This window comes from Salvelinus sp. IW2-2015, linkage group LG36 (genome assembly GCF_002910315.2).
Source record: "Salvelinus sp. IW2-2015 linkage group LG36, ASM291031v2, whole genome shotgun sequence".
Classification (NCBI taxonomy): domain Eukaryota; kingdom Metazoa; phylum Chordata; class Actinopteri; order Salmoniformes; family Salmonidae; genus Salvelinus; species Salvelinus sp. IW2-2015.
The window spans coordinates 22,481,719-22,495,132 of NC_036875.1; the positions used below are offsets into that span (position 1 = coordinate 22,481,719).

General features: G+C 40.1%; 1 protein-coding gene across 1 annotated transcript in view; it reads left to right on the forward strand.

The window, feature by feature from the left end:
• LOC111959231 (NALCN channel auxiliary factor 1) overlaps positions 1-13,414 on the forward strand; it is a 173,115-nt gene that overhangs the window by 153,230 nt on the left and 6,471 nt on the right. Inside the window, exon 2 of the mRNA XM_023980711.2 lies at positions 12,050-12,221. Within this exon, the coding sequence (XP_023836479.1) occupies positions 12,050-12,221 (172 nt within the window). The remainder of the gene's footprint in view (positions 1-12,049; positions 12,222-13,414) is intronic.

Consider the following 13,414-nt stretch of genomic DNA (forward strand, 5'->3'; position numbering starts at 1 on the left):
GCTACATTTACTGTACACATGACAGGCTATGTGCTAGACTGTCTTCTCTGACTAAGCTAGCTAGCTCATCTGGCTAAGCTAGCTCATTGCAGGCTGCTCCATACATACACTGTGTTATTAGTTTGTCTAACCTTGCTTTGTGTATGTGATAGTATCAGTTGATTTGGTAGAGTCAGGTGATTTTAAAAGGCCAAAAGAACAATGGGATTGTGGTAAGCTTAGCCTCAGCAAACTCAATGCAATGTTTGTTTACTTATAATCTAACTAGCAAAACTATTGGTTATCAGGTTAATGCTTGCAGAGACATGTCGTTGATCTTTGCTGGTTTTTTACATTCATGCTTGATTACTTTCATTGAGTGTATCCTTCTCCTTGGTTGTCCGTGTGTGTGTGTGTGTTTGTATGAACACTACCGTTCAAACTATCTTTTACCAGATCTATTGCTCAGCACAACTGAGCAAGAGGACAAGTACATTAGAGTGTCTAGTTCGAGAAACAGACTCATTAGAGTGTCTAGTTCGAGAAACAGTACCCGCAAAACACCGGGCTCAACGTCAACAGTGAAGAGGCGACTTCGGGATGCTGGCCTCAAACTAGACACTCTAATGTACTTGTCCTCTTGCTCAGTTGTGCACCGGGGCCTCCTACTCCTCTTTCTATTCTGGTTAGAGACAGTTTGTGCTGTTCTGTGAKGGGAGTAGTACACAGCGTTGTACAAGATCTTCAGTTTCTTGGCAATTTCTCGCATGCAATAGCCTTCATTTCTCAGGACAAGAATAGACTGACAAGTTTCAGAAGAAAGTTCTTTGTTTCTTGCCATTTTGAGCCTGTAGTCGAACCCACAAATGCTGATGCTCCAGATACTCAACTAGTCTAAAGACGGCCAGTTTTATTGCTTCTTTAATCAGAACAGCAGTTTTCAGCTGTGCTAACATAGTTGCAAAAGGGTTTTCTAATTATCAATTAGCCTTTTAAAATGCTAAACTTGGATTAGCTAACACAACGTGCCATTCACAGGAGTGATGGTTGCTGATAATGGGCCTCTACACCAATGTAGATATTCAATAAAATAAATCTGCCGTTTCCAGCTACAATAGTCATTTACAACATTAACAAGGTCTACACTGTATTTCTGATCAATTTCATCTTGTTATAATGGACAAAAAAGGTSCTATTCTCTTTCAATAACAAGGACATTTCTAAGTGACCCCAAACTTTTGAACGGTAGTGTATTTATCTTTGAGTGTATTGGACTGTGCGTGTTGGTGTGGTTAGCCATCCGTGAGGTTGGAAATTGCTATGCGACCCCTCACCCATAGCTTGTACTAGAGCTCTGAGGGGGCATTGCTGCTAGTGCTCAGAGAGCCCTGTGGGAAATGAGATGCTGGTTTACATGCTTCCTCCTGCAGTAGAGTAACCTCCATCTGACTATTCACCCTTTACATTTCATATTGCCTCGACTGCTATTCTGCTCAACTCCCCTCAGAAATGGTACGCTATAAGAAAGAGTTTTGTTTTCTCTGGTCTAGTATTTCACAATATGTTCCTCTGGGATCAATAGGGTTGCATATGTTGTTGCATCTCAGCAGTAGCACACCTTATTCAACTAGTCAACTAATCATCATGCCCTTCACTATACAGCAAATTTGTTTTAAATCGTTTTAAATCAACACTGACAGTGTTAAATTTAACATCGGGCCAGTGTATACGYTCCACACTTTTGAGTGTTAAATTAACACCATGCCTAGTACTGACACTGTTACACTTTGTCAGTGTTATTCAATACCACTATATTGTATTTTTAACACTAGGAAGTGTATATAGTTAGTACCAATGGTGTTATGCAATAAAACCTCATATATCATTTTTTATCATCACACCAAGAGGTCCGTATCTCTTGACAAGGTCACTCAGTGTTGAGTTAAAGGTCAGTCAAAATCATGTTTTTCATGAAATTTGATGATATTTGAAGGAAACCAGATCAAAGTATGATGACCAAAGTACGAAAAATGACTGTTGCTTTGACATTGATAAAGTTTGATCATACATTTACTCGTCCCCTCCCCATGTCAAACACTTGGATTCATTATTAAGGGGACAAGATGACATCACCTTAACTCTCAACCTCTTAAGGATCTGCCACTTTTTTTTGGTCAATTTTCACCTAAAATGACATACCCAAATCATTTAACTGCCTGTAACTCAGGCCCTGAAGCAAGGATATGCATATTCTTGGTACCGTTTGAAAGGAAACACATTTAAGTTTGTGAAAATGTGAAAYGAATGTAGGAGAATATAACACAATAGATCTGGTAAAAGATAATACAAAGAAAAAAACAACCGTTCTTTTGTATTTTTTTTGTACCATGATCTTTGAAATACAAGAGAAAGGCCATAATGTATTATTCCAGCCCAGCTGCAATTTAGATTTTGGCCACTTGTTGACAGCAGTGTATGGGAAAAGTTTTAGACTGATCCAATAAACCATTGTATTTCTGTTCTAAATTTTGTATCAAGACTGCCCACATGTGCCAAATGTGTTTATTAATAACATGTTCAAAACTGTTCACTCTCCCCAAACAATAGCATGGTCTTATTTCACTGTAATAGCTACTGTAAATTGGACAGTGCAGTTAGATGAACAAGAATTTAAGCGTTCTACCAATATCAGATATGTATATGTCCTGGGAAATGTTCTTGTTACTTACAACCTCATGCTAATCGCATTAGCCTATGTTAGCTAATGCGATCCCGAAGAAGTTTTAATACACCAATGGTAACATGATATTCTCTTACCTCATTTAAATAAGTACTGTAACCAACATCGGAGAAGTCGTGTTTTCAGAGGTGCGTGTTTATATACCAGCTAGATAGCTACTGTACTGGTGCCACTCAGTGTGAAGACATCTTGAATAAAGAACTGCACCAGTGACATTATTTATATTTTCCCTCTCAATTGCCACACAGTAAATTGGTCAGTGTTACCTAGAGCATGTTGTAATTGACATTTGTTTGTTAAAAACAGTAGGATAAATACACATGTAGGTGGAGTACAATCTCATTTTTTCTCCTTTTCTTTTTAGAGCTTTGTCACAACGAACCAGTCTGTCAATGCAATTTATATATTAGATGCAATTTCAATGTTTGAGTTGCTTTATGTATCACCAAATTAACTTGAGATTATTTTACTTCAACACTGCATCCAAGTTGATTCACATAAGTGTTTCAAAGAGCTGTAGTTAGCCATGAGAGAAACATTACTTTTCTGAATCACTGTTCAGGACATTGCAATAATATGTTCAAGTCTTCATTGCCATGTGCTCTTATGTAAACATTATAAAAGACCTGATATCTGGCACCAGACATGCTCAAGCTTAACTTAACAGAAAAATTGACCACTTAAACTGGTACAACACTTCCACTCACGGGTGGCCAAAAATAACAAATTTAACGGCAGGTCTTAAAACCTGTCTAGGACATTCGTTCCGCTAGCGGAACCCCTCGACAACATTCCACTGAAAAGGCAGTGCAGGAAATTCAAAAATATTTTTTAGAAATATGTAACTTTCACACATTAACAAGTCCAATACAGAAAATGAAAGATACACATCTTGTTAATCTACCCATCGTGTCCGATTTCAAAAATGCTTTACAGCGAAAGCACAACATATGATTATGTTAGATCACCACCAAGTKAAAAAAACAGCCATTTCTCCAGCCAAAGAGAGGAGTCACAAAAAGCAGAAATAGAGATAAAATGAATCACTAACCTTTGATGATCTTCATCAGATGACACTCATAGGACATCATGTTACACAATACATGTARGTTTTGTTCGATAATGTGCATATTTATATCCAAAAATCTCAGTTTACATTGGCGCCATGTTCAGAAATGCCTCCAAAATATACGGAGAAATTGCAGAGAGCCACATCAAATAGCAAAAATACTCATCATAAACTTTGATGAAAGATACATGTTTTACATAGAATTAAAGATACACTTGTTCTTAATGCAACCGCTGTATCAGATTTTAAAAAACTTTACGTAAAAAGCACACCATGCAATAATCTTAGTACAGCTATCAGACAACAAAGCAGCCAAAAAGATATCTGCCATATTGGGTAGTCAACAGAAGTCAGAAATTACATTATAAATATTCCCTTACCTTTCATGATCTTCATCAGAATGCACTCCCAGGAATCCTAGTTCCACAATAAATTGTTGTTTTGTTCGATAATGTCCATTATTTATGTCCAAGTAGCTACTTTTGTAAGCACATTTAGTACACATATCCAAACGCTCGTACAGGTCCCGCATAACTTCGGACAAAAAKTTCAAAAAGTTATATTACAGGTCGAAGAAACATTTCAAACTAAGTATAGAATCAATATTTAGGATGTTGTTATCATAAATATTCAATAACGTTCCAACCGGAGAATTCCTTTGTGTCTAGAGAAGTAATGGAACTCAAGTCGCTATCATGTGAAATGCGCATGACCAGGACCTGGCTCTCTGCCAGACCACTGACTAATTCCCCTCTTATTCAGCARCACAACACAGTAGAAGCCTCATTCCAGTTCCTAAAGATTGTTGACAGCTCGTGGAAGCCGTAGGAAGTGCAAACAGGTCCATATCCTACTGTGCATTCAATAGGGACTGAGTTGAAAAATCGACCAACCTGAGATATCCCACTTCCTGGTTGGATTTTTCTCAGGATTTCGCCTGCCATATGAGTTCTGTTATACTCACAGACATCATTCAAACAGTTTTAGAAACTTCAGAGTGTTTTCTATCCAATAGTAATAGTAATATGCATATATTAGCATCTGGGACAGAGTAGGAGGCAGTTCACTCTGGGCACACTATTCATCCAAAAGTGAAAATGCTGCCCCCTATCCCAAAGAAGTTAACTAAGCCACGCCTCCAACATAATTGCCCAGTGTACCTTGCCTTTTCTAGTGAATTGTAGAGTTACCGAACATGACTATATTTGTTAGTCACTAAGTGAGGTCCTACTGTAAGTGAACGTTACTACAATTAAACTGTTTATGATAATACATTACATATATCATAAAGCCTTACTTTGATGGCCATGTTTTACCCCAACCCAGTGGTGCTGGGAACCTATTGGTTTACAGACCACATCAGGCCTGAAAGTTATATTATGCTGGCTTGCAAAGTGATATGTAATTCCTATTGGAATCCAGCCAGTGTTAGGACATCCGACAGTTGGAATTTTATTCACCCACAACCTGTTAGGAACATTAAATCTGGAATGAATCTAAGTAACTGATTGGATTCATTTAGAAAAATCTATGCTATRTATCTTTGTGTAGCATAAGATAATAAATCAATCAATGTACATGCAAAAACACAGATTTTAAAAACAATCCCCCCKAAAAAATCTAATTTTGGTAGAGCGTGATGGGAAAAATGTAATAATGGGCGTGGTTTTGATGGGAACATTTTACTCTCCACAGAGTAAAACTGACACAGTCACACTCTTACACTCAACACTGGTTATTAACACCAACACTGGGATTATTTTACACCACTTTCATTCTTAGAAAGCTAATTTAACTCTTGAATTAACACTAGAAATGTTATACTGAAAAATCAACACTAGGTTACACTGACCAATTTGCTGTGTGGTAATTCAGAGGGGAAATGGAAATAGTGTCACTGTTGCAGTTCTTTATTGAAGGTGTCTTCACGCTTCAGGTGCAGAAACCATTCGAAACCACTGAAAAATCAATACTAGGTAATTTGCTGTGTATTTGGCCAATTTGCTGTGTAGCTGCATCAGGTATGCTAGTGCTGGGCTGGACCAAAAATGTGTAAACCTGAGGCTCCCTAGGGTACTGATGAAAACCACTGCAGACTGACTGAAGATGCTTGAGGGTTTTATTACAAATTACTGTACTGTAGATGATTGAGGTTTATTACAAACATACTGTACTGAAGATGATTGAGGGTTATTCCAACACTACTGACTGTAGATGATTGAGGGTTATACAAATTACTGTACTGTAGATGATTGAGGTTTATTACAAATTACTGTACTGTAGATGATTGAGGTTTATTCCAACACTTCTGTACTGTAGATGATTGAGGGTTTATTCCAACACTACTGTACTGAAGATGATTGAGGGTTTATTACAAATTACTGTACTAAGATGATTGAGGGTTTATTACCAAATTACTGTACTGTAGATGATTGAGGGTTTATTCCAACACTACTATACTGTAGATGATTGAGGTTTATTACAAATTACTGTACTGTAGATGATGAGGGTTTATTCCAACACTACTGTACTGAAGATGATTGAGGGTTTATTACAAATTACGTGTACTGATAGATGATTGAGGGTTATACCAACACTTCTGTACTGTAGATGATTGAGGGTTTATTCCAACACTACTGTACTGAGATGATTGAGGTTTATTACAATACTGTATTCTCAGTTCATCATTTTTTTGTCTAAATATAAATACAAATTATACTGAAGATGATTGAGGTTTATTAACAAATTACTTACTGTAGATGATTGAGGGTTTATTTCCAACACTACTATGTACTGAAGATGATTTGAGGGTTATTACAAATTTACTGTACTGTAGATGATTGAGGGTTTATTCCAACACTACTGTACTGTAGATGATTGAGGGTTTATTCCAACACTACTGTACTGTAGATGCTTAAATAGCAGGGATAGCAGAAAAAGAGGAGGAGATAAATGAAAAGTGAATGTAATGAAGCAGTAACTTACTATGTTTTACAGTAAGCTGTGGTGGTGGGGTGCGTGAGGAGTGTAAGACCTTAGAAATAGAATGAATAGAACAGGCTTGGAACCTCTAACCCTGGCTTTTTGACTGGTAAACTCATGGGTACACACGCAAAGGCTGCCTGGTATTGTGATGCAATAAGTTCCATGGTATTTTGGAATGTTCTAGCAAGTGATGATGGATTGCCATGGTAATATATCATGTTCATTCAAATGATGCTAACTGATGTGGCTAATGCAATGCAATAAATATTTTGGTAATGTCAGTTGAGTTGACTCAACAAATCACAGCACAGATTGAAAGATACACTTCCTGCTTTTACTTCCAGGCATGGGTACACGCAAAATGGCTGCAAGTCCACCCATTATGCCGTTATTTACTTGGAGACACCCTTTCTATTCATTTTATTTCTATGTGTAAGGTTGCAGTAATCCGGTGTGTTCCCGTGCACTCCCTCCCTCCCTCTAGCCCTACCTCAGTCAGCAGTTTGCCCTGCGTACAGGGGAGCAGGGGAAGCAGGAGCACAGATAAAACATCAAAGACAAAGCTCTGACAATGCAGGGCCACCCAAGGCCTTGTAAAACCAATACTATAGGGCGCTGAAAGGCCCTCCGACAATTACAACCTTATTAGGCTAATCATAATGGAATAATACAATCCAGGAGGACAGCTTAGCTATAACACTGTAGCTTGCCAAGGAGACCAGGAGACGAGACACTAACGCATATGGATAAGACAGGATGAGGGGAAGAGAAGAGAAAAGAGAGAGAGAGAAAAATAAAAGTTTGAGAAAGATGAAACGGCGAGTATGACTAAAAATGAGAAGAAAGTGAAGAAAGAGTTCAGTGAGGACAGAAGAAAAAAAATGCTGACCTTGAGCATGCTAGTGGGGTTGATTGAAGTAGAGGCTATGTTTATAGTATAGGTACCAGATTTTTTTTATTGCTCTCTTCTTCTTCCAATGTTTCCAGTGTTCTATACGTATCTCCATTCATCAGACCCCTTTCACCCCATCCCCCCTCCCCAAGGAGCGAAAGAGAGAGAGCGAGGTAGCGAGAGTGAGAAAGAGAGAGAGAGAGAGAGACAGGCACAAATAGAGGACCCTACATTGCACTGCGGCCCCATGCAAGGCTAGCCCTGCTGCAGCACTACTGTAATCTGCAGTGCTCACAGCAGCAACAACACTGCAAACCTGAACCATGTTGCTAGCTAATAGCTCTAATACTGGCCTTAGGATATGCTTTAGGTTTCATCCAATCTCTGCCTTTTCTTCTTCACTTTAAAGGATATATTTAGCCTAAATCCTGAGCGTTTAGAGTTTTGGTTGGAGGAGGGTTAAGTCTCCACAGAGGCGTGTTGTTGGGTTAATCTCCCTGAGTGTGATGTTATTGATTATCTAGCATGATTCTTTATCTGAGGGTAGGGACATGATCAGATTTGACTTTGGAATATGAGATACTGCTGAGTGAGAGAAATCATAGGCCTTTGCCAAAGTCTTCGTCCCTCTATCGCCACCCTATGGTCAGGCATAGACATAGCAGGGGTCTATGCGTAAGGTCACAGACACTCACACACACACAAACACACACACGCAATGCTGTGATAATGTGTGGATGAGGATGTGACATTAACGTGATGACGTGATCGTGTTTACTGCTGTGACATACACACACTGCCCAGCGCAGAGTGAAGGGCAATATGTGTCTATCTGTTAAATTCACTCTCATTTCACATCCATCTAATTCTATTATTATACTGAACAAAAATATAAACACAACATGTAAAGTGTTGGTCCCGTGTTTCATGAGCTGAAATAAAAGATCCCAGAAATGTTCCCTACGCACAAAAGCTTATTCTCTCAAATGTGTTTACATCCCTGTTAGTTAGCATTGCTCCTTTGCCAAGATAATCCATCCACAGGTGCGGCATATCAAGAAGTTGATTAAACAGCATGATCATTACAAAGGTGCACCTTGTGCTGGGGACAAATAAAACTCCACTGTGGAGTTTTGTCACATTGTTTTAGAGAAATTTGGCAGTACGTCTAACCAGCCTCACAACCGTAGACCACGTGTAACCACATCAGCCCAGGACCTCCACATCTGGCTTCTTCACCTGCAGGATGGTCTGAGACCAGTCACCCAGACAGCTGATGAAACTGTGGGTTTACACAACCGAAAAATGTCTGCACAAACTAGCAGAAACCATCTCAGGGAAGCTCATCTGCATGCTCATCGTCCTCACCAGGGTCTTGACCTGACTGCAGTTTGGCGTCGTAACCGACTTCAATGGGCAAATGCTCACTTTCGATGAGGCAAATGGTGGTCACACCAAATACTGACTGGTTTTCTGATCCACGCCCCTAGCTTGTTTATAAGGTATCTGTGACCAACACATGTATATCTGTATTCCCAGTCATGTGAAATCTATAGATTAGGGCCTAATGAATTAATTACAATTGACTGATTTCCTTATACACTGAGTATATACAACATTAAGAACACCTGCTCTTTCCATGACATAGACTGACCAGGTGAATCCAGGTGAAAGCTATTGAGAAACCTTATTGATGTCACTTGTTAAATCCACTTTAATCAGTGTAGCTGAAGGGGAGGAGACAGGTTAAAGAAGGATTTTTAAGCCTTGAACCAACTGAGACATTAATTGTGTAGGGTATGGTAGTAGCTGCCAGGCTAAGCTTCCTGTGTTTGTGACTGAGGAAATAATAGATTCACCTTTTTTTACGTGCTAATGCCTGGCTTACTGTTCATCATCAAATGCCGCTCAAAGATTTATCTAATCAAGAGCACATTGAGAGTCACATCATATGAGCAAGAGCCTTACACACGCACACCCACACGCACATGCATGCACGCGCACACACACACACACAGCATAAATATCTCATKTGCGGAGGGGATTGACAAGATCTATGATTGGGTGCAGTGTGTTGAGCCGTGACGGTTAGCCCGCGGCGGGCACTAACGTGCCTAGCGCTCCCCACTTCCCCAAACAAGCTTTGAGTGATTCACCGGAACCACCGGCTAATTACCGTAGCCGCACGGGGACCGGGAGCGGCGTGGAGAACTAGGAGACACACTCGCTAACAGGTGTCAGCTCCACAACACACCATATAGCGACAGCGGGCTTATCGTAAATCTGTTGGGACGAGGAGCCCAGGGAATATACCTAGGAAATATGTGTGCGAGAATAGGAAGGCCTCTGGAATATGTCTGAGACAATAGGTCAATGGAATACATTGTGTACTGTATGAAGGGTTGCGTAGGTACAGTAGGTGTACAGCACCATTCAAAGGTTTGGAGACACTTACTCATTCAATTTATTATTTTTTTTTAAAACTATTTTACTATTTTACATTGTAGAATAATAGTGAAGACATAAAAACTATGAAATAACACATTTGGAATCATGTAGTAACCAAAAAAGTGTTAAACAAATCAAAATATATTTTAGATTTTAGAGTAGCCGCCCTTTGCCTTGATGACAGCTTTGCACACTCTTGGCATTCTCTCAACCAGCTTCACAAGGAATTCTTTTCCAACAGTCTTGTTGGCTGCTTTTCCTTCAATCTGCAGTTCAACTCATCCCAAACCATCTCAATTGGGTTCAGGTCAGGTGATTGTGGAGGCCAGGACATCTGATGCAGCACTCCATCACTCTCCTTCTTGGTCAAATAGCCTTAACACTGCCTGGAGGTGTGTTGGGTCATTGTCCTGTTGAAAAACAAATGATATTCCTACTAAGCCCAAACCAGATTGGATGGCGTATTGCTGCAGAATGCTGTGGTAGCCATGCTGGTTAAGTGTGCRTTGAATTCTAAATAAATCACGGACAGTTTCACCAGTAAAACACCCCCACACCATAAAACCTTCTCCTCCATGCTTCACGGTGGGAACCACACATGCAGAGATCCTCCGTTCACCTACTCTGAGTCTCACAAAGACACAGCAGTTTGAACCAAAAATCTCAAATTTGGACTCAGACCAAAGGACAAATTTCCACCAGTCTAATGTCCATTGCACGTGTTTCTTAGCCCAAGCAAGTCTCTTCATATTATTGATGTCCTTTAGTAGTGGTTTCTTTGCAGCAATTCAACCATTAAGACCTGATTCACGCAGTCCTCTGAACGGTTGATGTTGAGATGTGTCTGTTACTTGAACCCTGTAAAGCATTTATTTGGGCTGCAATCTGAGGTGCAGTTAACTCTAATGAACGTATCCTCTGCAGCAGAGGTAACTCTGGGACTTTCCTTTCCTGTGGCGGTCCTCATGAGAGCCAGTTTCATCATAGAGCTTGATGATTTTTGCGACTGCACTTGAAGGAACTTTCAAAGTTCTTGATATTTTCAGAATTGACTGACCTTTATGTCTTAAAGTAATACAAAAAGTATTATTAAAGTAAACAAATTTCTATTTGCTTATTTGAGCTGTTCTTGCCATAKTATAGACTTGTTTTTCCCCCCAAATAGGGCTATCGTCTGTATTRCACCCCTACCTTGTCTCAACACAACTGATTGTCTCAAATGCATTAAGAAGGAAAGAAATCCCACAAATMGACTTTTACCAAGGCACACCTGTTAATTGAAATGCATTCCAGGTGACTACCTCATGAAGCTGGTTGAGAGAATGCCAAGAGTGTGCGAAGTTGTCATCAAGGCAAAGGTTGGCTACTTATAATATGAAAATATATTTTGATTTGTTTAACACTTTTTTGTTTACTACATGATTCCATATGTGTTATTTCATGGTTTTTATGTCTTCACTATTATTCTACAATGTAGAAAATAGTCAAAATAAAGATAAACCCTGGAATGAGCAGGTGTGTCCAAACTTTTGGCTCGTACTGTATGTATGGAATACATTTAAGACAATATGGAATATGTGAGAGACAATATGTAGAGTAGAACTGAGGAATATGTGAGAGAGAATAGGAAGGCTTATAGAATACAAGAGAGGCCTGTGGCATACTGTACTTTACGTCTTAGAGAGAGGACCTCTCCCACCAACGCCCTTATTAATTGGAAGCTGGATACCAGGAAGTCTGATCAATTCAAGTAAATCAATTGCAAGAGAGGTCAAGGATGGTGTGTGTGTGTGTGTGCGTGAGCGTGCGTTTGTGTGTGCATCCATACATTACTGTGTGTGTGTGTGTGCGCCATCAATGGCAACCCAATTTTAACCCATCAATATGTTCTCTCCCTCCACCTTCTCCATCCCATCCCTCTCCGACTCCCTACTAGACGGTATATAAGCCCTGGCTGTGCTCACAGTACTTCCAGACCACACAGATGCACTGCAGTAAGAGGATCCCGTGTGGCCAGTACTGTCTGGAGGTGCAGCAGAGGTGTCCCTTCATCCTTCCCGACAATGACGATCTCATCCACGGAGGAAGCCCCAGTTTTATATGCACAGGTACAGCCTGTTATACTGTATGATACACAGGTTATATGCACAGGGAAATAATATGAAGATATTGGAGAATACTCCCATTTAAACATGGAGTACAACCACAGCACTGATCTGTTACAACTAGCTCATGGAACTAATATGCCAACATGCATTTGCTGTGGTGTGAGATATGCCGTATAGCACAAATGATTGTGTCTAGAGGCTACTTCCCCTTTAAGGTCTGCACTAGAATGATGGCTTCCACCTCAAAGCTATTGAATGCATCCCCAGCTGTCCATGAGAAGAGTGACAATGGTGTGAGTTTACTGTATGTCACCACCTGGCGGTCAGCAGCCAGCCAAAGTCAACAACACCACCAGACAGGAGTTTACGCATGGCATAGACCACATGGAGAATGAGGTTTTTTTCTTTTGGGCCAGTTAGAAGTCAGCTCTAGTAATCCATTTTGATTTATTTGTCAAAAAGAGAATAATGTCATGCCCTTTTCCTGCCTTCTGAAGCGTATGCATTTTGTTTTGTGCTGAGTTGGTGCAGTCCTTTGATGCTGAATACATCCAATTTGTTTGCCTGTGTGTGTTCCTGTGTGCCCCTGTGTGTATGTGTGTGTGTGTGTGTGTGTGTGTTTGTGCGCGCCTGTGTGTACCCGATGTGTGTGCACCCGTGAAAGTGTGGCCTGTCAGATCAGAGCTGCAACCGTTATTAAGTCTTTAATTATGTGGAGTCTCTCATCAGGCTTAAGCTCTTCGATGTCAAACAGTCCAGAGTGGGAGACGACTTAGCCCTCCTCACAAGTTCACCCACTCACATTAGTATGCAGACCGCTCACTGACACACAGAGACACTCACAGCCGGCATGGAGGGAACAACAGTTGTTGTTGTACAGAAGACAATCCGTTGCCCAATCCAAAATTAACCTATAGCCTATACCACTAGACCCTTCTTGATTTGAGGTGATCGGATGCTCGTAAGTAATGGGGGAAACATGATGTTGGAGTAATTAGGATATTTTTTACATCCATATTATATTTAATATTGAGAAGGAGTGTCAAAACAACAACAACAAAAATGTATTTTTACTGCTTGAATTATGTTGGTAACCAGTTTATAATAGCAATGGCCAATTTACCACTGCTAAAGGCTATGTCCAGGCACTCCGTGATACGTTGTGCATAAGAACAGCCCTTAGCCTTGGTATA